Below are 25938 nucleotides of genomic sequence, written 5' to 3'. Positions count from 1 at the left end.
GTCCTGCCAGGTCCAGGTGTTCGCTCAAAATTCTGCATTCTGGACAGCTTCAAAGCAGCTAGCCCCAGGTGCTCCAGCCTCGTAGACTGCCCTGACTAGGCCTATACTTTCCAGTCCCAGATGGTCCCACAGAGCCCGGACAGCAAGTGAAATAGCTAGCTCTCAGGATTTGGCCAGCATCCCAGCTTTCCTGGGTCCTCAGACAGCAGGAAACAGTTTAAAGAGAACAGCGCCCTCACTTCCAGCCTCACATCACTCCTTCCTGTTGCTTCACCTTTAATATTAAAAGGAGGAACGCTGTGAATTGGGTTCTCTGCCAGAGTGCTGCTCAGCAACTCAGCGGCAGCACATTTCCATGGTCAATGCAAGTTACACACTTCCTCTATGCAGCAGGCACATCCTTTAAAAGACCCTGGCCACCCAGATCTAGCTCTGTCTGTGTCTGCCCTGTCTGTTTTGTTCTGTCGCCTGGTCTCTTGTCTCTCTCGTGTCCCCACTCCGAGAAGGCATTTTGCTCGTCCTCCCCAGTAAGGCCCTCAGGCAATCTGTTCTGCAGCATGAATCCTCAGCACACCTTGGCCCCACACTTAATGGGTATTCCTGACACTTAAGGCTAATAGTGTTGGTGTTGTGCTCAGACTGTAAAAACCCCAAAGAGGCCACCAGGAATCACAACCTGCTGTAATCCCATGAGGGTCTTTATTCAAGCTCAAGCTCGGGCCACCAACCTTCCTGATGGAACAGGAAGGAGAGTAAACCCCCAGGTCTAAGCAAAGGGGGGTTATAAAGAAAAAAAACCGCAAGCGGGGTCTCCAAGCCTTGGCATTACACGAGGGGTAAAGGAATGCTGTCCTTCAAACCTGATAGCATTGGTTCAGACAGTGGGGCAGAGCCGCGCAGCTGGAAAGGGACCTTTGTGATCTGGGAAAAGAAACTTGTGCTATCAGAAGTTGGTGTATTTCTACAAACGTCACAGCTGTCTGGGGACACTTAATTGTCTCTTTTCCATAGTCCCAGAGTGGGCTTTTATCATTTCAAGGATATTAGCCTCTGCTTCCTTCAAGGGCAGGACCCTTCTGCACAGGAGAAATGTTGGTTGTTAATCAAAAGGGGGTGTGCATTTCAGTGATGTGGAGGCTAGACTATGCTGCTTTTCGTCTGTTCCCAAGGCTGGAATTTGCCCCCCTCCCCCCGCCCGAGAGTCATCAGGGGGAGGGAGTGTTAACTGTTCTGGCTCCTCGAAGAGTCAGGAGAGTGTAAGATCTGATATGCAGGTTTCCCTTGTCTCTTAATTGGAAATAATAAATTCAAAAGACCTTTGTAAACCAAGCAGTTTTTAATATTCAATTCTGCAGAAAGCAACATAAGCACTGAGAAAAGCCAAACACTGCTGCTGTACTGATTTGAAGAAAGATGATGGCTTTTCCCCTGATACCATGAAAGTCCAGCTCCCTTCCTGTAGGCCAGGGCTTGCACCCTTCCCAAATTCTTCATCCTGTTGGTTTATGGCAAGAGCTTTATCCATAATTTAGGACTTGAGAGTGTCCCTTTCTCTGATATAGTGTTCAATAGGCTACCAGTAGATCTCCAACTCTTCTGAGCTGTGAGAAGCTGGGTGAACCACCAGCTAGTAGAAAAGATACCTCCTTGCCTTGGGCTTTTCTGTAACTCTGACGAACTTAAGAGCACATCACACTGCAAACTGTAACAATCTGTTTTTTTTTGTTGTTGTTGTTTTTTGTTTTTTTTTTTTTACACAAAGATCTTCTCTCTCTCCTTCCCAGGACCAGAGCTTTTGTTTCCCTCACACCTTGAGAAAGCATGCTCACCCACCCAACTTAGGGCAACTGTAGATCAGATAGTCTGCCAAGCCAGCGCCGCCAGAGGGCGCCTGAGGTCAGCCTATGGCGGGGCGTGAGGCAGCGGAGCCGGAGCGGGGCCTAGGACTGGACTGGTGCCCTCAGGAGGTGGGGCGAGGGAGGGAAGAGGTGGGACTTGGGTAGAAGGGCGGGACCAGGCCTGAAGGAAAAAGGCCCCAGGGACCGCGAAGAGAGGCGGGTGGGCGGGGCCTGAGAAGGGGGCGGGGCGCAGGGGCGGGGCCGAGTCTGTAGTTGAGCGCCTCTGGCACATGCAGGAGTTTAAAGGCGCTAAGACTCCGGGGCCAGGCATGAGGTTGAAGCGGAAACGCGGCGGTTCCACCTTTCCCCTAGCCACAAAGCCCTCTTTCCTCACTTCCGGCTTCTCTTCCAATTCTGGTGGTCTAAGATCCTCTGAAGGGCTCCCCGCCACACGTCGGCCAGCGCCCCACCCTCAGGATGTGTTACCTAGTGCGCGGTCACCGCCGCCGTCACAGGCAGCCTCAACCCCGCCCCGGCCTGCCCGCAGCCCTCTGGCCTTCTTCCCCCGCACCTGCCCGCACGCTCCCGGGGCCCGCAGGTGCGGAAGACCACGAAATTCCACGCCCCGCGGAGAGGAGACCCACCAGATCCCGAGACAAGAAAGGGAGACGCGGTCGGGCAGCGCTCCGGGGCAGATGTGTCAGGTGCGTGCGACCCCTGGCTGCACGGCTTCTAGGGACCGGAGTCCTCCGAAGGGACGGGCTTCTCTCCAGCGCTCTGGGGAACCCAATGTCCCCCATGAGGACAGAGGTGCGCACCACCCAGTTTAACTGCCTGAGAAACAGAATTGCAGAGCCTTGAGAGGAAGGGCTCTTGACCTGTTAATGACGAGTCTCCCTGCTTAGAAAGGCCCCCGCGCTAGAAGTTACCTGATTGTTCTTGAATATTGTTACATTTGAGGTGAGACATGAATTGTTTCACAATGTGTTCATCTTCCACTCTGCAGGTTTGCTTCAGTTTATCTCCACAGGTTTGACAGCATCCACAGACCCTCACAGCCAGTAAGAAAATAAGCCTCTGGTTTTTGTGCATCGATGAGTTGAATTTTGCCAGCAGAAACTGTTTCCTGTCCGGTCTAACCAAGGCAGTTTACAAGTCCAAATTTTCATTTTTATCTATTTACTTATCTCCAGACTAACATTTTAGGCAAGAAGCATGGAGGTAATTCACGGCAGGCCCCACTGCTGCAGGAACCTTGAAGGAGCTGACATTCTGTCAAACACCTTTTACTCTAACGGACTGCACACCCCGTACGAAACAACTATTCGGCCAACTGCTTCACAAGCCAGGTAAAACAAAAGTTAGAAAAACGCAGGAGAAAGATGTCGTTGCATTCGTGACTTTTTCTATAACACACACACACGTGAGCACTCCCATATATCACATGAAGGAGAAGGCAAAGCATGAGTAAACTACATGGTTAATCTGTTAAAACTGGAAAAGGGCTGTAGGCTATAACAAGGGAGGCATATTCTTCCACTGCATTCTACAAGTGTGTGTGTGTGTGTGTGTGTGTGTTTTGCTAGGGACTGAGTCCAGACCATGCCTGCAAGGCAAACACTACCACCAACCTACCTTTCCAGCCCTGTTCTAGAACCCTAGGATGGCCCCTTCCTTCACTTGGAGAGTGTTTTAATAGAGCACTACGGTACTAACAGCCTGCCCACCAACACCTTCTGCCAAGAAAGAATCCCAGAGTTGGTGGCAAACATGATGCTGTGTTTTGTTGTAGACCTTTCGCTCCTCATGACAGCCATGAATAGAGTAGAACTGTTACCCTCTTTCACCTGTGATATATGTAGGGTACAGACACATATTTCGCCAAACTCTGTCTCAGCTACACCCCCAACCCTGTGATTTACTTGATTTTTAGAGGAAGAATAAGGCTCTGTTTCTAAGTACCTTGTGTAGGTGTGTTCTTCTAATTTCACACGGCCAAACCCCTAATAATTCTTTGTAGACGAGGATAGGTAGATAGATGTCTCAGCTGGCACAGTGCTGATCACACAAGCCTGAAGATGTGAATTTGATCCCTAGTAAAATAGGAAGCATTAAAAGGGACATAAAAAGCAAGTGAAGGTGGCATGAACCTGTCACCCCAGTGCTGGGGAGGCAGAGACAGGAGGAGCCCTGGAATCCCTGGGGCTCAATAACTAGCTAGTCTAGTAAAATCTGTAAACCCCAAGTTCAGTGAGAGACCCACTCTCAAAAAGTGAAGTGCGGTCAAGGAAGATGTTTAATGTCAACTTCTGGCTTCACAATCTGCGTAGAAACACATACAACAAACTTTTTTCTTTATTCTTAGGGAATTAAGACAGAAAGCCACCTTATCTCAGTTTAAACACTTCCAAAGTAGGGCTGGAAAGATACTTCATCTGTTAAGAGCACTTGCTGTTCTTCCTACGGACACAAGTTTGGTTCTCAAGATGTGAGTCTGGCTCCCATATCCTACATTAGGCAGCTTGCAACCACCAGTAATTCCAGTTCCTGAAGATGCAGTGCCCTCTCCTGGCCTCCTAGGGCAACTGCACACACGTGTACCATACATACAGTCATGCATATACACACACTCATAAAACAAAAACCTTCCACACAGCCAATCCATTCTGCTTTTGTCTGTTCTTGATTGTTGATCATTTTCTTTGTGGTGTTTCTAAAAAGACTTTTTCTTTCTTGTAACTTCTACCTGTTTTTTCTGGCTTTTCAGTCTGAAACCTGTGAAATGATAAGTAATTATTACCAGGCCTGGAGCTCTTCAAGGGTCTCCCTCAGGGTCTGAGCACCAATACTGGTTCTCCAAGAGACTGCTCTTACATTTAGGCTCTTACTGTCCTGGTCGGGTTTCATGGATCCATTTCAATTTATAAACCTGCTCTTTGCAAAAGAAATTTTTTTCAGGGCTAGAGAGATGTCTCAGCTTTCAGAGCATTTGCTGTTCTTACAGAGGGCCCAGGTCCAGGTGCTAGCTCACACTCTAGCTATATGGAATCTGATGCCCTCTTCCCAAATCTCTGAGCACCAGGCACACATGTGGTGTACATGCATGCAGGCAAAATACTCTTATTAATAATAAATAAGTAAACAGATGTTTGACATGTTCAGTGCTTTTGAAAACATTTGAGACAGTTAAGTGCCCACGTGATCAGTCATCCAGAGTGTGAGAGGCCATTGAAAGCAGAACAACCATTCCTGGCTTCTCACAAGCAAGCCTTGCTTTACCCTTTATTTCATGTGAGCACTTTCCTGCTATAGTCTCCAGCACAACACCAGGACGACCATGGGCTCCTACAACCCTTCTTCTTAACGCCTGCATAAGGAGCCACCAGGCAGCCTCGAGAAGATCCTTTCCCTCGGTGTTCTGGATGCTCTGGGAAGTTTCATCAAGACAACAGCAGCCTCTCCACACTGTCATACCCGAGGCTTGCTTCCAAACAAGTTCTGAGTCAATGACTCCCAAGGGAAACCACAGGGCACTCACCAAAGCAAAAAAAAAAAAAAAAAAAAAAAAAAAAACAACGGAAAGCAGGAGACCCTGTGCGCCAGGGAATCACTCCTCCTAGTGGTAGTGAGAAATCAACGTCCTGGTGTACGCTAGCTTTCAGAAGCTTAGTTTCTAAGCACAGACATAGGCATGCCCTTATAAAATGGGGCACATTTTTTGTTAATTTGGCAATGTTAACGTAGTATACAATTATACCAGCCTACTTTGTTTTTTTATGCAGTGGACAAAGCAGTCAGAGTACATTAAATCACCTAGGGATAATCCTAGCAGCTTATCCCTGTAATTTGAGCACTTGGGAAGCTAAGACAGTACCACTGAATAAGAACTGTTGTCATGAGTTCAAGGCTAGCCTGGGCTACCAAGTAAGAGCCTATCTCAAAAAAAAAAAAAATCACCTGAGAAGCTCTGTGAAAACATATAATACCAGGCTTCACCTATATGTATTCTGGAACACAGAGGAAGGGCAGAGCCAGAGGAAGACTGAGTTAGCAGAGCACAGTGTAAACAGCAAGAGAGTCAGAAAAAGGGCTCTGGCTTACCCAGTAACCAAAGGACAATGCAACCTTTACACCTTACTTCAATTACTTCATGTTTTAGCACAATTACAGTAGCCACTATTTTCTATCATCTCATTTGTGATCCTTTGAGAATGTTAAGTAAGTTAATAAGCAACACGTCGCTTTGCATTGTTTTCTAGTGAAAGTTTAGAGACTGGGAACAGTTTGGTGGCAGAGCTCTTGCCCCATGCATGAGGAAATCTAGATTCGATTTCCAGCACACACACACACCAAGTATCTACAATAAAAGGAAGTAAACTGGGCATGGTGGTTCACTCCTGTTAATCCCAGCATTCGGTAGACTGAGGCAGCTGAATTGCCATGAGTTCCCTGCCAGCCGGGACACAGAAAGAGTGCAGGGGTGGGTGATATGGGTCACTGCTGGTTTAGGCATTACCTCTTATTTTAATGTTTTTTTTTTTTTTAACTTTCTAGTGTCACTGCTTGTCAGTACAATGATTGATTAACATTTCCTTCTGGCTTGCCTTCTGGGACAATGTAATTTATTGGGGTCAGATATTGAGAAATTAACTCATTTATGATTCAAATGTAACTTTACAAACTTAAAAATTAAAGCTTAGCTTGTCATTAATCACAAGTGTTTAATATTTTTCCTTGTCATGACCCCTAAACCATGTGTGTTGATCATAGTCAGAGCTGGGGGGAGGGGAAAGGTCTGACAAGCTATTTGCCAGGACCCCAGAGCAACTGTCACCAAACTTTCCTAAACTGGTTAGTGTAGAGCTTAGGACATGTTCTCTGTAATGAGCCAGACCAAATATTTTGTGCTTTACAGTTTCATCATCATAATACTCAGTTCTGTAGCCATACATAAATGAAACGCAGTATTGCAGTAAAATACTATTTTCAGAACAGTTAGTAGGTCCATGGGCCATAGCTTAGTAATTGTTTATCTCAGAGTTTCATTCAGTTCTATCTGTAAGCTAGTCCTGAGAGTCACTTCTCCATTACACTTAGCAGTTCTGTGTGTGGGTCTGTGTGTGGGTGTGGACGCTGTAAGCCATGGACTGTGCTGACAGAGGTAGCTGGCAGCTCAGGCATCTCCAAGCTCCACTCCGTATCTCCGACTGCTCCCCTACACTCTCATCGTACGGCCCGCAGGGCTCAGGAAGCCTTCACGAGGCCTAAAATCCTAAAGAAGCGAACAGGATTCTCAGTGCAGTCAAGCAGCGTCAGTCTGTCCTGTCTCACAGGTATCAGGAGCTGAGGGAGGCTCTGCCACAATGCAGACTTCGGTGGGGTGCCGATAGAGAATATGGTGGTGTGCTTCCAGTTTCCCTTCCCGAAGAACACAGGCCGAAATGTGAGCCTCCCCGTCTCATGAGCAAAGGACACCAGCATTACGGATTTGGCGGGGAGATCTGGCCAAAGTAAGTGAACTTTCCAGTACTCACGTTCACACGACCATTTCTCATTCTTACTGTTGGTTCTCTGTCAGTGTGTCTGCTTCTAGACTCCTTTTATGGCTTATAGAAAGATACGAACAGAAAAGCGGGTTCTGTGCTTCCCGTTGTGAAGTCAGTGGAAGTCTGTAGGATTTGTTTTATGCGGCTGTTATTTGAGACATTGAAGCACTGTGATTAGAAACTCTGATTAACTCCTCATTTAGTAAAAGCAAACGAGGGCTGAGAGGTAGCTCAGCTCTATGAGCACTGGCTGCTCTTCCAAAGAACCCAGGTTCGGTTCCCAGCACCCACATGGCAGCTAACTCTAGTTCTGGGAGATCTAACACTCCCTTCCGAACTACACAGTTACTATATGCATGTGTTACAAAGATGCACATGTAAACACATACAGCCACACACATAAAATAAAAATGTAAGTTAAATGAGATTTTAAAAAGTAGTAGGAGGAGATTGGGTTAAAAATGGTTTAGCTTGAGCAAAAGCTAACCCAATCTGTACGGACAAGTTTTCCAGCTTGTTCACAGTCTTTACAACAGTATTTGAGTCTGCAGGACACTGTTTGCTGGTTGATTCCTATGTGTCTGGGGTGGGGGACAAGGAGGTCAGAGGACAGCATTGAAAGTTGGTTCTCTGCTTCTGCTGTGTGAGTTCTGGGAACTGGTCAGGCTTGGCAGCGGGCACTTTTACCCACTGAACTCACTGCCCGTTCCTATTTTTAAGTAATAGATGGTAAAGTCACTCATTCAGCAAGGGACTAAAGGACTAAAAACTAAAGGACCCTGGGGATGGTGATGTGGGTGTGTAATCTGACTAAGAGGCAAAGGCAGGAGGATCAGAAATTAAAGGCCTGGACAACTTAGTAAGAAAGACCTTGTCTAAAAGTGGAACATGAAAGAAAAAAAAAAAGATTCCAGATATAGCTCAATGGTCAGTGGTAAAGAACTTTTCTAGCACGCACAGGGCCCTAGATTTAAAAAAAAAAAAAAAAAAAGCAAGCAGCAAATTAAATTAGATGCCACATTATTTGCTAAAGGTTATTATATTTATCCAGAATGGATTCCATAAAACCATGGCACAGAGCCACCTTTACTGCCTTATCTAACACTCTCAGTTGCCTGGTTTACTAACAGTCTAGGTAAAGCATGTGAAAGACATAAATTACGAAAGATAAGCCACCGATAGAAAATGAAATGTTAATACAAGGCCATGTGCAGCCAGTGATCTTCTCTAAGCGTCAACAGATCAAAAGCAAGATCCCACAGAGACCAAACAGGAAGATTCAGACACATCACAGATAGTAAGGATCTCAAGTTTGAACACTTGTTCAACAGACCTTCAAGGCTCCACTCTCAGAGAATCCCTCAGCTGTGCTGCTAAGTCTGTAAGATGGAAGCTGTCGCTCTTCCCAGGAGCCTTTGAGACATTGCAGATCTATAGAGCAGGGATTTGACCCCAGGTTTGTTTGATGCTAAAGTCCCAAGTGCTCCCACCTGTTCCATTTATTGATTTACTTATTGTCTACTCCATAACTTGAATATAGCAAGCATTGGCTTAGCAACTGGGTTACAGTTCTTTGAAGACGATAGCTAAGTAAAACTCTCTCAAGGGATTTTGACCAATACTCACTTAGCCATAGTGTGCATGCTTCAGAAATTCTAAGTCGAGTCAGACATCTCCCAGTTCATCCATTCACTGAAAGAATAGAATCAACATAATGAAAATGTGTAGTCTTGTTTTCACTTCCATAAATGCTTATATTTATAAGTTTGGTCAAGTAACAAGCCGTTGAGTTATCCAATAGAAAAGTAGGTAGACTCTTCACCAAACTGCTGTCACATTATAAAAAGTATTAAATAGACCTGTAGTACTGTCTGAACTAAAGGATCTGTGAACTTTTTCTTGGTGGTCTTTAATGGTAATGATGGTGGTACTTGAAAGTTAATGTGACTACATGAAGAAAAACTTAAAACTGTGTAAAAAATAAAAACAAATTCACAATTTATCACCAGGAAGAACCAAATAATAAAAAAGGAAAACCATATGCCATTAATAGGAGCCAACCAAAGAAAGAAACTTGCATGTGACTTATTCCAGACTCTAACTTAATGTCTACCAAGAAGGCATTTGGAGCCAAGCAATCCTCTGTCCCACAGATTGTAAGATGCTTGGCTTCCCTGGCTCTTCACCTCTAAACAACAATCAGCTGTGACAAGTGGGGCAAAGCCACCACCTCACACCCCTGTGCTGTCCCAGCCTGTTTAGGGAAAACTTCTTACAAGCTTAAAGCACTACCTTTTGTATGCTCTCTGTAGAAGCTCTGTATAGTTATGGCTGTGTTCCCCTGTTCGTCCTTCGCTGTCTCATGGATGTGCCGTCCTTTTGTAGAACTACACTGAGTTTACTGTGCTGTCTTTTCAGAAAGCTCCCCATTGAGCAGTATTACTATATGACACAGAACAAGAAGAGCGACGTGTATGGAAACGACTCTTTGTAAGTCCTGGGCAAGGCTGCTTTACCTGAGGTCAGAGGATTAAGAGGGAAGGAATTATGTGAGAAGTTCAAAAGCCCTTTTATAGAAATAAACCTCCCCTTCATATTAATGATCACTAACACCGGAAATCAGCACTAAGCAAATGGAAACAAACAAACCAAACAGGCTCTGTGTGATCTTTAAACAAGTCTGAGGAAACTAAAGACTAACGGAGAGGAGGAGAGCAGGCCATCACCTCAGGCCACGCCCCTGCCTTCCTCCTTCTCAGTCCAGTAAGAGCCTGTTAGATGTTTTTAACAAGTCACTGGAAATGCCAAGGGTCCTCAACACAATTTGAATTTGAGTTTATGATGAGAGAGGTTGTTATGATCACCTAATTTAAATAAAATCCCTGTCTCTTTATAGATAGGGAATACTTGCTATCTCACCTACAATTCAAAGTACTGTCTCCATCACATTAAATTGTTTTGAAATGGTTTCTTATGTATACTGAAAGACCACTACTTTATTTTAAACTAAAAATAAAATGCTATCTCTTTAATGGAGCCTAGTTCAACATACAATGAACATACAGTAACAAAAGAGACCCTGAAGGAACACTTAACACCCTTCAGATTTGTCCTAAGAAGCTAATGCAATATAGGACTGAGCCACTAGAGGGAGCCAAACTTTGTGTTTGCCCAAGCTTTACTCAGAGATGGCAGAATTAATGGGCTGGTGTCAAGAAAATGGTGTCTCTGTACATCTGTTACTTTGGTTGTATCTTTTATCTAATCTTTTATCTAAAAAAATTTCATCTAATATTTTCATTTTGAAACAAGTACATTTTAGTCATGAATTATAGCAAAATTTGTCACGTGAGAACAATTTTAGATGCCAACTCATGTTTTAGTTATATAAAGTCATCAGTGTAGCAACACTAAATCCTTTGGATTCACATACCCGTCACTTCCTGTCCCCACTTTCTGCCTCTGTAACACAGCTGAAAGACAGAAAATGACTGCTTTTTTTAGTTCATACCCACAGAATACAAATCAAGACCAAAAGCATTATGGCTCAAGCGAATTGTGTGTTTATAATGCACTATGATAGGATAATACAGTTATGTGGCTTGCTGCTTTCTTGTGAATATATCCAGAATGGAGGATATCTAAAGCAATTAAGAGTGTATTCTATTTTTCTCATATATTTTATTGCAAAATAATAACATTCTGGTTATTTTCTGCACCTGAAGTCTTTCAGAGTCTTATGAGCATGGGCTGAAAGTATCAATATCAGCGTATAACTCTCTCTCTTCAGGGCTTGCTTCCAGCATTATGGTATTATCTCTTGGCCTGTGGCTTCAGAGTAGTTAGTAAGTACACCACATTAGAATGAACTGGCTAAGAAAGCCCATTCGTCTGGGAACTTGGTTGGTTTTGTTCTCTACCCTCTGGTGATTATGCAATATTTACTGTCATGAATGAGCAGCCATGGGCAAAGGGACAGAGCACAAGCAGTATTTATATATCCTCCTGGCCAGTCCACACAGGTTGCTTTAAGACACACCATTGCATCACACGTGATGTCAGGCTCTCAGGACTGTCTGGCTACTGCCTGGCTATGACTGTAGAGGTGACAACAGGAACCTTAGCCCCTGAACCTTCCCTGCAAATAAAAACTGCAAAAGCTTTGGTGATCAGGACTAAGTTGGAATCAATGGGAAAACCAACTAGTAGACAACCGAGAGATGAAAATAACAGTGCCTGTGTCTTATCATTGTGCAAGGCAATAAAAAATTGCCCACATATCAACATGGTTTAAGCACAGAATATATCTTCATAGTCTTAAGTTTTTAATAGGAATTCAAGTGTTTAAAAGCTCCAACTTAAATTATGAATTTTTTTCCTGTTTCTATTCAAGGCTACCCAAACCACCTAATTCAGCAGTAAAGTAAGTATATACTTTATATTTTCCTCCCCATTATAATAAAAAAAATGAGAGCATGACTTATGACTTAGATAGGTCCGAATACAGAGGGAACTTTTCCTGACAGCTGCATTTAAACTGTTGGAGAACAGTCTGGCGAAGTCCAAGGCACTGGTGTTCTGATTTCTCTCCCCTTAGATCCAGTCAGTCTTTCCAAATACAATTTTACTTTAGCATAGTGTTGGGCTTATCTACATATTTGAAGTTTCTCTGCTTACCCTACTCCCCCTCCTGTGAGCCTCTTAATGTCCATGCAGCATGCTTTTCATAGCAAATGAGCCCCAGTGATGCACTGTAATTAATGAGCCCACACTTCAGATCTGATCACTTGTATACACTGTCCTTGTCTGTTCCCGGATCGCACCTCGAGCATGGGATTGCACTTAGGGCACGTCTCTTCAGGTGCCACTTGGCTGGGACAGCTCCTTAGAGTTGACTTGTTTTGAGAATCTTAACAGTTTTGAGGTTTATAGAATATTTGTAGAAGGACCCCAAATGGAATTTGGCTGAATTTTTTTTAATGGTAAGACGGGTGCTGTGTTTTGGAGAGGAAGACCACAGGGGTGAAGTGCTATTTACACACTGTCCTGTTCCACTTGATTTAGTGCTGATGTGACCCTTGGCCAGTGGACTCGGGAATGCTCATGGGCTTCCCGGCTGCAGTTACTCTTTCTGTCCTTCCTTCCCCGTTGTGCTCTTGAGAGAGTTGATGTGTGCCGATGGCATCTGGAATTCTGCATTAACTCCCAAGAGCAGAGCATCTGCATAAACTGTTTGGTGCTGGGATGTAGCTAAGATGGTAGAGCACTTGCCTAGTATGCACCAGGCCCTGGGTTTGATTCCTAGCATGTGCCTAGAAGCAAAGGCAGGAGATTATGAGTTTAAGGTCATCCCCAGGTATATAATGAGTTTGGGGCCAACCTGGACTACATTAGTTTCTGTCCAAAAAAATCCTTTCTGGTATTCTGCATGGGAGTTTTACATACTCTTGTAAAAAAAAATTGGTGTTTTTTGTTTTTTGTTTTTTTAATAATAACCTATTTCAAACTTGTGGGTGTTTGTCTTGGTTTAGGAACTCAGGAAGGGGGTTACCTTTGTGTCTTGCACTGGCTGTAAGCTGCTCCTTGAATCTGTCCCTGTATTCTGTTAATGTCTCCCACAGCGCGGTGGGCCCTGGGCAGTGTTACTTTTATCACGTACTCCCTTCCTGACACATGAGATAGTTCTGGGCCATCTTGTTCATTTCCTGCCCACTCCCGGGATCAGCCGGGACCTTGAGAAACAGAGCCCCTTTCATTAGAAACTGGCATAAGAAACTGTATTTGAGCAGTAGGTGCTCCTAGCCACCAAGTTCTCTTACACCTAACGGAAATATTAACATTTTAAAACTGCGTTCCAGCTAAAGTGAAAAGCTAGCTACTCAAAAAGCTGTCAGACGCCAGGTCAAGGTTGGGGAAGTCAGGTATTAAACAACAACCTTTGATGAATTTTTGTTTGAGATTTTTAACTCTTCACAAAGCGTGAGAAAGGAAGAGCCCTTTGGTGGGGTTATATTTCTTGAGTCTGCATACTAAGACGCACAGCACCACAGTGTAGGCAGGGTTGGTCCCTTCTGAGAGCTGAGGGGAATCTCCAGCTGGCCCAGGGCCTGCTGGCGTGCAGATGTGTCCCCTCAGCTCTGGCCCCACATGGCATTCTCAGTGCGCCCCTCCCTATGTCCAAGTTTGGCTTTCTTTTAATCAAACAGCCCTCAAATTAGGGGCCCACCCCCACTTCAGTATGACTCTCCCCCCCCCTCCCCCCCGCCCGACTACAGGCACACTGACCCTATTTCCAAATTAGTTTACAGTAGAAGGCTTTGGGGTAGCATTTCAACACACAGATTTTTGAGAAGGAATACAATTCAATCTGTAACACGGGTCTTGTTTTCTTGGGTTCTCATTATAAGCACCATTCTCCATTCTGTGGCGCTTGCCGTCTCAGATTTCCTCCTGTTCAAACAGTTCCTACACTTCCCCTTAGCCTGAGCCAGTTCTCCAAGAGATAGCAAACTTAGATCCCTCTGTCTTTTGAACATTTTTCTTCACTGTGCTATTTTGTTTTAATTTCAAAAGTGCGTGTGTGTGTGTGTGTGTGTGTGTGTGTGTGTGTGTGTGTGTGTGTTTTGTTGATTGCTCAAAGAAACAAGTGGCCAGGGTTGGAATTCCTAAGACAATGGATTACTAAGCCAGATGCTCAAAATAGTTCTGTAAAAGTAAAATATATAGATCTCCTTAAAACATGAAATGGAAGTTAAAAGCAACAAAAAGTTCTTCTATGCTTCCTACAAACTATAAAATTAATATATTGTCTGTTTTATCTTAGCCATTTAGGAAAACTACTCACTAGTATAATTAAGTATGATTATTTTTCAAATTAAATTAGTTTTGATTTATCTAGAAAAAGTAAGATTTCATTGTTTTGGTAGTTTCTATAGAATGCTATCTCTGTGAGTATAGGAAAAGTGCTCTGGGCCATCTCCACAGGATTAGATCAGCATGTATTGTACCACAGCAAACACTGGATGGGTTCTTTACTGTCCTCCTTTGTCTGTTTTTATTTACTCAATGAATCGTAGAGAAATCTGCTCACCGTATCCAATTGAACATCCCTACCATACACACATAAGCCGTGGCTCCGTGTTTCCGACCTTTACATCGCCTAAGGACCTTTACACCGGCATTAAAGCTCGTACCCAGCAGCCTTTTCCTCCTACGGTGCCAACCAAGGCCTGTGACACAACCATTCTGAAGACAAGAGGTACAGTGTGACTTGAAATCAAAACTATGACTTCCTACCATTGGCATGAATTCAGTAGTAAAATCAAAAACTGCAAGGAGAGCCGCCGATGTAGTGACCTAGCACCAGTAGGTTAGGAAAGATGCCCAGCTGACCTGCAGTCAGCTGAGAGCAGCTGACTAGTTAGTTACCCCAGCCGCTGCAGACACTCGTGGCTGCACTTCACGCACAGCATCTGTGGTAGAAACAGGATCTCTCTCCCTGGTCTTACTGCACCCATAGGTCTGGTTAACTAAAAGCCCACTCTGATATCTTAAGAATAACTGCTTTTGCTTCCATTTTCAGGTAACCCTTACAGATATGAACTGCTCGATTTTCCCATGGATTCAAAGAAAAAAGCATTGACTTGGCCAGGTCAGGGTGTATATTATGATGTAAGTACCTTTCAAAATGTGTGTTTAAGGGGAAATTAATATAATTGTACCTGATACACTTATAAAATACACAAGATAGTGCTGGGAGATGCTCAGCGGGAAATTGTTTGCTGTGCAAGCATGAAGCCCTGAGTTCTGATCTGCAGCACCTACATAAAAAGCTGATACAGGGCGAACTTAGCCAGACTGTCCAGCTGAATCAGTAGTGAGAGACCCTGTTTAAGGATTATAATATGGATGATAGAGGAAGACACCCAGTGTTAACCTATGGCATGTACACACCCTTTAACATACACATGTCCACCCCACCCCCACCCACATACCTGTATGTACACAATACATGTATCAGACACATAAAAGTTCACATGGTTGACTGTTCATTTTATATCTAGATGAAAAGTGTGCTATCCTTAGCTTTCACATTTTCTTACTTTATTAATGATTTCACATACTTGTGATAGTTATGGGACATCTCAAGAGGCATAAGACAAACACGGTTTTGTGTGTGTGTGTGTGTGTGTGTGTCCTTCAAACAACACTGGGGAAAGGCAGCATTTCACATCCTGTGTGCTCTCTAACGCCACCCTTGTGATAAATCCTATATTAAGTACTGTAAGTGATTCCACCTAAGCAGAGAAGAACTGGAAGGTTTGTTTTCAGAGAAATTCATCAGCTATTTTCATGCCAGTCATTAGTAATGCATTTGTATCAGAGTTTAAGAGAAAACATAGTATGTTAAATTTCTGCACACACATCTTTTGAGATAGATGATTTCAATCTTACAGTAATTTTCTAAGATTCTATCACCAAGCCTCGTTTATAAATGGGGACACTGAGACTCAAAGTTTGTGACTATGCAGTGATTACAGAATTCAGGTTTGTGGGGCTTGTCTCTGCTTTTCACCCTGTACCAGAATTCCATATGGATAAAAATGGGGCATTTTCAAACATTAGAGAGTATATCTAGGCATTTGAAAATAACAGTAGCGAGCATTTATTGGCCAATTAGTTTCTAAGGGGCAGTGCCAGGTTCCTCCACATAGTAGCTCCTTACACTCAAGACTTTGTGAGCTAGGCGAGCAGATGATAATGCAAGGTGGGAAACATCTGAGCTTTACCTAGAAAACCACCGTGGCAGGACACATGCGGACACTGCAGTGACACACGGCTGTCCATAATATAAACAACTCCCATTTGTGATCTGAAGTATGTCTGAACCCTTTACACAACCATTTCAACTGGAACTTGCTTTTTATATCCTTTAAAAATTAGTTACTTTTTAAAAAACTATTATTTTAAAAAGTTTTGCAAATAAAAACATCACAGGACCTCTGATTCTTTCAGGCAAAAATCTATCACATAAGTAACATAACTATGAGGTTGTCCTGGTGAGCACCCCATGACTTCATGTTCCAATGGCCTCTATCATGTGCTGTCTTCATGTCACTCCCCTTTGGGGTCCTCTTTGCCCAAGTGGTTATGAAGCCCAGTGAGGCAGGAAGGCCTCTGAGCCAGCCTTCTCCCCTCATCTGCTCTTTCCTCAGTAGACCCACATCCACGGCCTTCCTGCCTGTCTAAAAATTTCTCATTTTCCAGGGCTTGGTGCCACAATTTGTTTCTATTGAAACATAGTTGGGATCCAGTCAGGAGTCCTTTGTTCTGGTTAATAACTGTCCTTTGTCAGCATCTCCTGTCTCAGTGATAGGGGAGACATATTGTTTCTTTTCGAGCTTTGATTAACTGTCTGTATGATTTCAGTAAAGCTGGCCTACAAACATGAAAAGTTTGGGGGATGAGATAAAAACTGGAAAATATGAAATAAGTCCAGCAGGGATTTTCTCTGCTAACACCTGCTATACTCTATAACCAATAACCTTCCACACTGGTTTTATAGCTCATCAACTAACTACAACTCCTTCAAGAAAAGAGCATATTGTATTTATATCTTCTACAATGCCTTAGGGAGTGGGTTAAGTATTTGTTTATAAGAGGATTTCATGTAGCCCAGGCTGGTATTGTACTTGACCTGTAGCCAAGAATGACCTCAGACTTATGATCCTCCTGCCTCCCTCTCAAATACTAGGATTCCAGGTGTGTGCTGCTGCACTGGTTTTATGCAGTGCTGGGGATGGAACCCATGCTAGGCAATCACACTACCAACTCAACTACATCCCAGTCTCTTCCATATTTGTTCTATACAAATATTTTCCACTGGTTTTATTCTTTTTCATGTTTCTAATGTTTAATCTCTTTTGTGATCGTCTTTAACTTTTTGATCATTTTTCAAACCATTCCTAACCTTAATAAAAATTTTGCACTCCACTAGGTGGGGGGTACATCCTGGTTCATCATCTTTTGTTTGTTTTTGGTTTTGTGTGTATGAGTGCTTGCTTATGTGTGTGCAGTGTTCGTGTCTGGTGCCTACGGAAGTCAGAAAGTGCACCGTACCCTGGAACTGGAGTACAGACGGCTGTGAGCCCTGTGGGTGCTGAGAACCAAGCCTGGTCCTCTGCAAGAGCCACTGGTAATTATAACCTAAGCACCACCCTTTACTGTGAACTCGGATAGTGCCCTGCACTTCTCCTCTCCCATGTCCCTCCTCTTGCTACTTGACTGGGAGAGTTTATATAAACCAATGATTTGTTGTTGTGGTTGTTGTTTGTATGGTTGGTTGGTTGGTTTCTGGTTTTGATTTTGGTTTTGTTGTTGTTGTTTTGTTTGTTTGGTTTGGTTTGGTTTTTTTAAGACAAGGTTTCTCTGTGTAGTCCTGGCTGTCCTAAAACTCACTCTGTAAACCAGGTTAGCCTCAAACACCCTGATATCTGCCTGCCTCTGCTTCCCAAGTGCCAGGATTAAAAGTGCTCGACTAGCAGTGGTGTGTATATATGCACATGGGGTCAGAGAACAATTTCCTGGTGTCATTCTCCCTTCTTCCAAGACTTTTGAGATGAAACTCAGGCTGTTAGACTTCCTGGCAAGCATTTCTACCTACTAAGCCATCTCACTGCCCTGGGGCTTAGTTCTGACAGAATCCTTTGAATGCCACCTTGTCCTCATCCTCTCTGACGTATGTGTGAAGCTCATACTATGAGGATCGCCGAGCCCCACAGTACTGTTTGCTTTGACTCCCTGTTCCCCACTGAGTCACTGCTCAGTGCTCATGCAAACCAGGTCTTCTCTCTCCACTACTTTCTCGCTTCTGAGATCTCTGAGATTACTCAGCCCAGCATACTTTTCCTTCCACAACTGGTAAACATCAGCATGTTTTAATATTTGTAAACTGCGGTTTATGTCACTGTTTGCTGATTAGCCTAAGTCCCTTTGCCATTTTTATTTGTCAAGAACAGAGTGCACTTAGTATTAGGTTTGTGATATCAAGTCTCTTTAGGGTAACATGTACTTTGTAATCATCTTTTGAGTAAAATGAGATACAATTCCAGAAGGAGGCACCATACACTTCCCTAAGTTTGAGTTTCCTCTCCTAGCCTATTTGTTAATTTAATGTTCATGGCAATATGGCTTTCCTTCAACCCAAGCATGTGTACAAAGCCTTGGCTTCCACTTGAAAGAGAGCTCACTTGTTTCACCATATGAAAGAGGTAAGGAACCTGCCTTCCTCTTTCCTGTTGGAAATGCCACCTACTTCCAGAGCCTCATTGCTGGGACAGCTGTCACTTCAGTACAGCACCTGGAATATAGACGCATCCTTACATGATTGTAGAAATTAGTGAGCTCACAAGCAAGCCTTTTAAGTTAATGTCACCTGACCAATACCTGGACACCCACAAGCACCCCTCCCCATGCTGCCTCCCTCCTACCTCCCCCCTGCTCAGTCCCAGCCACACTGAGGGTATTCAGAAAGTGAAACGCCCCGTTTTCACTGATCCACAATACTCTTCCACACCTCTGTATCCTCTCTTCCCTCGTCTTTCTTCCAATGTCCTAACTAGACGCCAAAGAAATCCACTACTTTATTTACTCTCATTTGTGTCTTTTTCATTCCATATGTAAATGATCAAAGTTCACAATCATAGCTTATTAGTGTGATTCAGTGTAATTAAATGAACTAGGGTCTATAAAGAAGTCGTGTCTGGGGCTGGCGAAACGGCTCAGTGGTTAAGAGCACGGACTGCTCTTCCGAAGGTCCTGAGTTCAAATCCTAGCAATCACATGGTGGCTCAAAACCATCCGTAATGAGATCTGACATCCTCTTCTGGTGTGTCTGAAGACAGCTACAGTGAACTTAGATATAATAATAAATAAATTTTAAAAAAGAATTTGGATGTTTAAAAAAAAAAGAAGTCGTGTCTGAAAATGCTACGGCCCTTCTAGAGGAGCCATCCATCTGCAATAAGCTTTCTCTTAACCCCCTTTAATCCCAAATAAGCACCATCATTCAAATTAAAGTACATCCAAAAGAAAAAGTTCTAAAGTTTAGTTTCACTTATAATATCACTACTATATGACTTACTACTGTTTTAATGGAGATTTAGAGTTGTGGTCCCTAGTACAGAGCCCTCAGAACTTTGCACATAATTCTATATTTAGTACCAACTCAATAAGTATCTATTTAAAAATATTGAGCTATGGCTGGGAAGGTGGCTAAGAGGGTGAGAGCAACTTGCTGCCCAAGCATGAGGACCTGAGTTCGCATCCCAGCATTCATGTAAAGACAGATGCCACATGTGCAAGCCTGTAATCCTGTGCAGAGAGACAGAGAGATAGGGAGGGTACTAGGATTCTAGCTGCTGTCTAGTTCCAAGCTGAGTGAGAAACCCAGCCTCAAGGGTGACAGGCCACCTGACACACACACACACACACACACACACACACACACACGACTAAGCTATATATCATGGGCTCTGCAGAAAACATACCATCCCTCTCATAAACTGGAGTGTCTTCCTAGAGAGGAATGTTTTAGCAACCGGAAGTCCTTCATGCCTGTGTTTACCGTTGTCCTGAGCAGGGTCTATGCTGGACATACCCTGCCCACTGAACACCTGTCATGATTGCCATCAGTTCCCCTCTCACTAGCCCCCTCAAAAAAGCCTCACCTTAACATATGCCCCACTCACAGGTTTCCTGGTTGGTAAACTCCTTGCCAGAACACCACAGGCAACACTAAATTTGCATTTTCTATCTAATTTCTTGTGTCCTAGACTACATTCCAGCAGGTGATTATTAGTTCAACCAGGATAAAGTCCATTAGCCTAGCCTCTTAGGACAGTGTTTGAAGAAGGTTCCTGGTTTTGGGGTGTTTTGTTTTGTTTTGTTTTCAAATAAGCAGCTCTAGAGATAATGTAAACGATAAAGAAAGAGGGCATCCTACTCTCCTGAAGATCCCAGTTTGTTTCCCAGCAGCCACAACTGCCTGTAACTCCAGTCCCAGGTGACCCAACACCTTTTTCTAGCTTTGGGGGGCTTCTGCACATGGGTGGTATACATAAACTCACACAAGCCCGCGCCACAGGTATGCATACCCAGGCACTGACTAAATAGAGTCACACTAAAATGCATCTAGCCAAGTTTATATGCACAACTCTTTAGAGAGTTAAAGATACCGCTGTATATATAGAATGGCCATTATATTTGAATTTGAGTGACTTAAGGTTTCATCAGCTATAGCCAACGTCATCAGTTTTCCTGTCAGGGAGAGGCACAAAGCAGCAGCCATTGTTGGCTAAAAGCAGCCAGCAGTCCACAGAGCCCTCAGGGCGTCTAAGGAGACTGTACTAGCGATAGAACATCCAGGGACAAACTCCAGCCAAGGTTCTCAGAGACTTTTAGAAGAGATGTTTACATCTTTGTGATAAAATATGGTTATAGTTACACTAACATGCCTGGCTTGAATGTTGTAACTAATGAAGAAAATGACCTCAACTTGTGCTTGCTGGGACAGTGAAACAGTCCTTATTCAGGTATATACAATCAATAACAGCAATCTTTATGTTCATATTCTAGTTTCCTAAATTTGTTGAGAAAAACAAGCCAGTATTCTACCCCAAACCTCCTAAAACCTTTGCTCCTAACTCCTCTGTGAATCCATGGGATACAATGAGCTCTGCAAAGGACGCTAATATACAGAGAAATCTTGAGAGGTCTCACTGGCTCACTTCATATGCTCACGATTTTACAGGTATGAATTCCTGCCAATACAGATAATGAAAACAAAAAGGGACACTCAACAAATGTTATCTATGGCAAGCTTCCATTTTCTGATGTTCTCCTGTGTTGCTCATTATAAATACGAATCCAAGTTAGTGGGAGAGCTCAGTTTATCTCTTGTGTGTAACTGGGAGGGAGGGCTGGCTTATATTTTATTGGTTCTAATTTATATGATAAAGTGGGCAGGCTTTCCTATTTACAAAGTAGTTAATTATCATTTTTCATTTACTCGACAATGTTTCCATTAAGGTCTAGGTCCTATGAGCCCCCTTGAACTGGATGATTACCATGAAAAGGAGCTAGCAGAGCTAACTGGACAGATAGGATTTGACCCACAGCCTGTAAGTAATTGCAGTCAACTCTCAGTTATTTGGGGGAGATTATCCAGGCCTCATCTCCTCGCTCTTCCCAGGTTTTCTGTCCTGTGTGTTGGTGGCACCTAAGCAAAAGGACAATCTAGTTGGTTTTCAAAGAGAACTGAACTTACTGGACCTGATTTGGATATTTTTGTCACTATTTGAGACATATTTTCTATCATGCTACTGTTGATAAAATAATTCACAAAAGAATAGCTTACAGAAAGTAAAACTTAACTAGCGACTTCATGATTTCTGAACAGTTCTGGATCTCTACAGACTTCTGTATCTTACCATTCCCATTACTTTTGAAGAAATGACTGACTTCTTCCTGATCGTCACAATGATTGAGAGTTGGCTGAATTACAGTCAAAAGCCAATAAGTTTTTGCCTATATCAATAGACAACTGATTATATAAGTGGCTTGAAAGAAATTATCAAGTACTGTGATAAAATATACAACCTGTTAGACCAATTATATAAAGAATGAGAAATGACCTAATGTTCATGTGTTGATTTACTGAATGCCTAAATTGCATTCTCTGCAAATATAAATTTTGAAAACAGAATTTCCAAAGCTATAAATTGTGGAAATATATATAATATAAACATAAAAAAATGGATAATTTTTAGGTCACAACAAACACTTTATTTTATATTAGTTTCAGCATTTGTTAAGGGGATTCCAAATCAAACACCTGGATTGGGTCCATAGCTCTACTTTATCAGCCACCAAAGGTCTTCTAATTGTTTTGATTCTGTACTTGCAATGGGCACTTTCTGTTGGATTAGTTACATGTTCTGACACTGATGTGGGCTCAACATGCATGGCTAACTCCAGGAAAGCATGTTTTAGTGGTGACAAAAATCCCTGTGAAGCTTCTTAATGAAATGCAAGTCCTGGAGCCAGACATGTTGTTCAGTTAGTTGGTAGTGTGCTGCCTCAGCATGCATGAAATCCTGGTTTGATTTCTCAGCACTGTGTAAAGCAGGCCTGGTGGTGCATATCTATGATTCTAGCGCTTGAAGACCAGAGGTAATTGGTCCAAGAGCTGAAGGTCATTCTCAGCTGCACATCAAGTTCAAAGCTAGCCTGTGATATATCATAAGAAAAAAAGAGAGTACTAAAAGCTGTTGCTCATGTGACAGATACTATTAAAGTCTGATAGCCTATTTTTTTATGACAAATTAGTGAAACATATCAGGAATCTGGGGTCTTTCTTTGCCACTTATTTACTAAATCTTGACTAGCTAAAGGCTATAACAGTTAATGAGCCAGTCTGGAAATGCCTCCAACGAGGACAGTCCAGAAGGATCATCCTCCATAGTCCTTAAGTCTATGCTACTGTTGCTATTTTATCACCACTCTTTTTTTTTCCAAACATAGGGTATCATGTAGCCTAGGCTAGCCTCAGATTTTCTATGTAGCAAAGGATGACCTTGAACTCCCAGTCCTATTTCCTTAATGTGTGGGTTACAGGCTTCTGCCATAATGCCGTTTTATGAAGCACAACGAACTGAAACCAAGCTTCTAAGAAAGTAGTATCCCACCAAATGAACTATATCCCTACCTGTCCCCCAAGACACACACTCATAACTATTACCTTTCCCCTGACATAGACATACATACACTTCTTTTTGATGTTTTATTTAGCATATTATAAAAATAATAAAAATTCTCAATCATACAGAAATAATTTTCATTTAAGACCTGTCTACTCACCAGCTAGATTCTACCATCAATGCTTAACTTAGTCTTTTGTATAATCTATTCCCTCTAACCACCCATCCATAATTTTATTATTTTTACATATTTTAAAATATAGACCTTAGTATACTTTATCCTTTAAGATTTGATATGCATACCATTTACCTGAGTTAAAATTTTGGGTTTCTGTTCTTCATTCATTGTGAAATATGCATGCATTAACACTGTACATCTGTCAAAACAAAAGCATATAGCTTTCACTCAAGCCTCTGCCACAACATAGAACACATGCCACCTCTCCTTTCTTCCCCCGCATACATAGCTCCAGTAATATCCTAAATATGCTTCCTATTTTTGCAGTTTCCAAGCTTGACTGCATCCATACTTTTAAAACATCTCAAAAGCTCACACAGACAGGGCAGTGGGTATACCTCAGCGACTGAGCATGTGTCACAGACAGGGCAGTGGGTATACCTCAGAGGCAGAGCATGTATTTGAAATGTGCAAGGCCCTGTGCTCAATCCCTAACACTAGTAACAGGCGCAGACTAAACACCTCAGACAGTGCTTCTCAAAGCATTTAGCATGGCACCAGCCTCAGCAGCACCCAAGATACTTGTTAAAATGTGTGTTCCTGCGTTGGGAGGAGGGCTCACAGTGCACGAGTTTGTTCCCTTATACCCTCCCAAAATGAGCTCCCAGACCCCACTGTAGACTTTACAAGGCCTGGTCTTAGAGCTAAAGTTAGGAACTCCATTTTCTGCCACCTCTGAGGTGACTGTGATTGCCGAGGCTTAAGAACTCTAACCTTCCCTAGATGATTTAAATAGCTGCTCAGGAGATAGTCAATGCAATCTTGATTTCCTAAGTTTTTGTCCAGTGAGTCCTTTTGTATCTTTGAAATTTTGAGAGCTGAGAATTTCCACACAGAAAAGCTTGTCTATAGCCAAATAAAACATATATATTTTCCATTTTACCTAAAGCCAGTAAAAGAGAAAGATGTATTTATTTGGGCCCAAACTTCAATCTCTTCAAATAAATACCAAAGCATCTTAGCCTGTGCACCTCTCACTTCTGCTTACTGAGATAGTGAAAATGAGTATGAAACTGGCCTGTTTGTAGCCATATCATTATATTATTATATTTATTAATTAATTTCCCCCTTTTATTCCACTGGTACAGCAAGAAAAATTCCATCCTGCCTTAAAAACTCCTAGACCTTTGGATGGTCGAATTGCCCGACTTACTCAGAACCAACGACCTCTGGAGGCTACAGTGCAAATACCACCTCCCTGTCCAGACTGTACCCCTAGAGTTTTGTGTGCTTTTCATACATTCATACCCACTTCTGCAGAAATTATGGCAATGAATAATAACCTCCTGTCTGGAATAACCCATAAAAACCAGGATGTTGAAGAGAAGATTAAGGAAGAACAAGGCTTGATGTCTACCTGTCCACTCCCAACTTGTTATGAATCAAAAGACTTGACTAGTCTCTATGACGTACAATCATTTCCAAAGATCACAGACACTAAAAAGACAGATGATTTGTACTGGAGACAGCTGGAGATGAAGCCCCTCCCCATATCCTGCTCTAAGTCAAACCATTACATTGACTATGAACCACTTAAGTCTGCCTACCGTGACCCATATGCTATGTGTCCAAACCCTGTTCGCCTCAGTAAGTCTAATATTCTTCAAAACAAAACAGATACGGCTGATTTCACTTTTGACAACTTTTTAAGTAAACCAGAATTTTTGGGCATGAACATGGAAAGCAATGAAGAAACAAGACCTCTTTTAGATTGGATCCCTAGAGCTGGAGTGCCCAAGCATCATTCCAACCTGCGAAATCTTAGGAACACATTCTCAAAGTCCATGGCACAGAAGCGTCTGCATAACTCCATTCAAGAAGAACAAAAAGACCTCCGAGATAAACTGCAGTGTGGGATGAGACATCAATTTTTTGGCTACAATGGCCATCATTTCTATAATTGAGATTCCCTTGAGACCCAGTCTCTTGCAAGAAATAAAATATGTCACAGAGTGACCTGCATTTGGCTGGATTCTGTTTCTGTATTAAGCCATAATGACATTAATGAGGTTGTGTTTTCAAGAATTTAAGTTAGGATCTGGTCAAAGGGACCAAAATAATGTCCTGACTTCTCAAAACATTTAAGTTTGTCAACAAAATATCAGAGCCAGAAAAAAAATAGTGTTTAATCTCATCTTCAAATTATACTCTGAAGTTTTCCAAAATCATGAAAATCAATGTGTAGACAAAATTCACATCATCATTTTGTGAGAAATGAAAAAATTGAAAAAAAATCAAATATTGAAGATTTGACAGACAGCTATAGAATGTATCATGTTTTAATAAAATTAGTATATCAACAATCTCTGTAATTCTTTTCACAAAATAATGGGCAAAAAAGGTAAAATTAATTTCTCTGAGTTCAAGGCTAGCCTGGTCTACATAAGTGAGTTCTAGAAGAACCCCAATCTAAAAAAAAACAGCAAAGCAGAGTGGGGTAGAATTCAAAGCCTTAGTTAACTGAGGGTGGAGTGGCTCTCTAAGCTATCTACAGTCAATAAAAGTATGTCAATAGTCAGTGGGAAAGATGAACTCTGAATGTTCTGCGTGTATACATT

At 42.6% G+C, this 25938-nt stretch overlaps 1 protein-coding gene and 1 long non-coding RNA gene across 6 annotated transcripts in view; one reads left to right on the top strand and one right to left on the bottom strand.

Moving 5' to 3' along the window:
• Nucleotides 1-2132: 2132 nt before the first annotated feature.
• Nucleotides 2133-25683, top strand: 4921507P07Rik (RIKEN cDNA 4921507P07 gene). Of its 4 annotated transcripts, none has more exons than XM_030255593.1 (10): nucleotides 2133-2542; nucleotides 2845-3187; nucleotides 7172-7348; nucleotides 9803-9874; nucleotides 11778-11807; nucleotides 14461-14642; nucleotides 14967-15055; nucleotides 21020-21194; nucleotides 21473-21564; nucleotides 24469-25683. In XM_030255593.1, exons 2-10 carry the CDS (start codon nucleotides 3054-3056, stop codon nucleotides 25282-25284), a joined length of 1767 nt encoding a protein of 588 aa, XP_030111453.1. In that variant the 5' UTR covers nucleotides 2133-2542; nucleotides 2845-3053; the 3' UTR covers nucleotides 25285-25683. The 4 variants fall into 4 exon arrangements, with proteins under 4 accessions (XP_030111453.1, XP_006506669.1, NP_081840.1 ...); NM_027564.3 differs by having other exon boundaries at nucleotides 2395-2542; nucleotides 3032-3187; nucleotides 24469-25681; XM_006506605.1 differs by lacking the exon at nucleotides 2133-2542 and adding an exon at nucleotides 2549-2648 and having other exon boundaries at nucleotides 3032-3187.
• 5430402O13Rik (RIKEN cDNA 5430402O13 gene) overlaps nucleotides 4120-25938 on the bottom strand; it is a 28223-nt gene continuing 6404 nt past the window's right edge. Inside the window, exons 2-4 of one of the 2 annotated variants that reach the window (NR_015581.1) lie at nucleotides 23453-23519; nucleotides 9011-9076; nucleotides 4120-4613 (exon numbers count right to left, since the gene is read on the bottom strand). This is a non-coding gene — a long non-coding RNA (RIKEN cDNA 5430402O13 gene). The remainder of the gene's footprint in view (nucleotides 4614-9010; nucleotides 9077-23452; nucleotides 23520-25938) is intronic. The other variant, NR_027892.1, reaches the window with a different exon arrangement.

This window comes from Mus musculus, chromosome 6 (assembly GCF_000001635.26).
Source record: "Mus musculus strain C57BL/6J chromosome 6, GRCm38.p6 C57BL/6J".
Classification (NCBI taxonomy): Eukaryota; Metazoa; Chordata; class Mammalia; order Rodentia; family Muridae; genus Mus; species Mus musculus.
The sequence above is the reverse complement of the archived record's forward strand: the minus strand, read 5'-3'. Positions and strand labels throughout refer to the sequence as shown.

Bases quoted from the DNA above. Each gene is read 5' to 3' on its own strand.
- 4921507P07Rik (XM_030255593.1), top strand. From the start codon at position 3,054: ATGGAGGTAATTCACGGCAGGCCCCACTGCTGCAGGAACCTTGAAGGA. The intron at 7,349-9,802 runs GTAAGTGAACTT...CTGTCTTTTCAG, and splicing joins GGCGGGGAGATCTGGCCAAA to AAAGCTCCCCATTGAGCAGT. The intron at 21,565-24,468 runs GTAAGTAATTGC...CCACTGGTACAG, and splicing joins TAGGATTTGACCCACAGCCT to CAAGAAAAATTCCATCCTGC.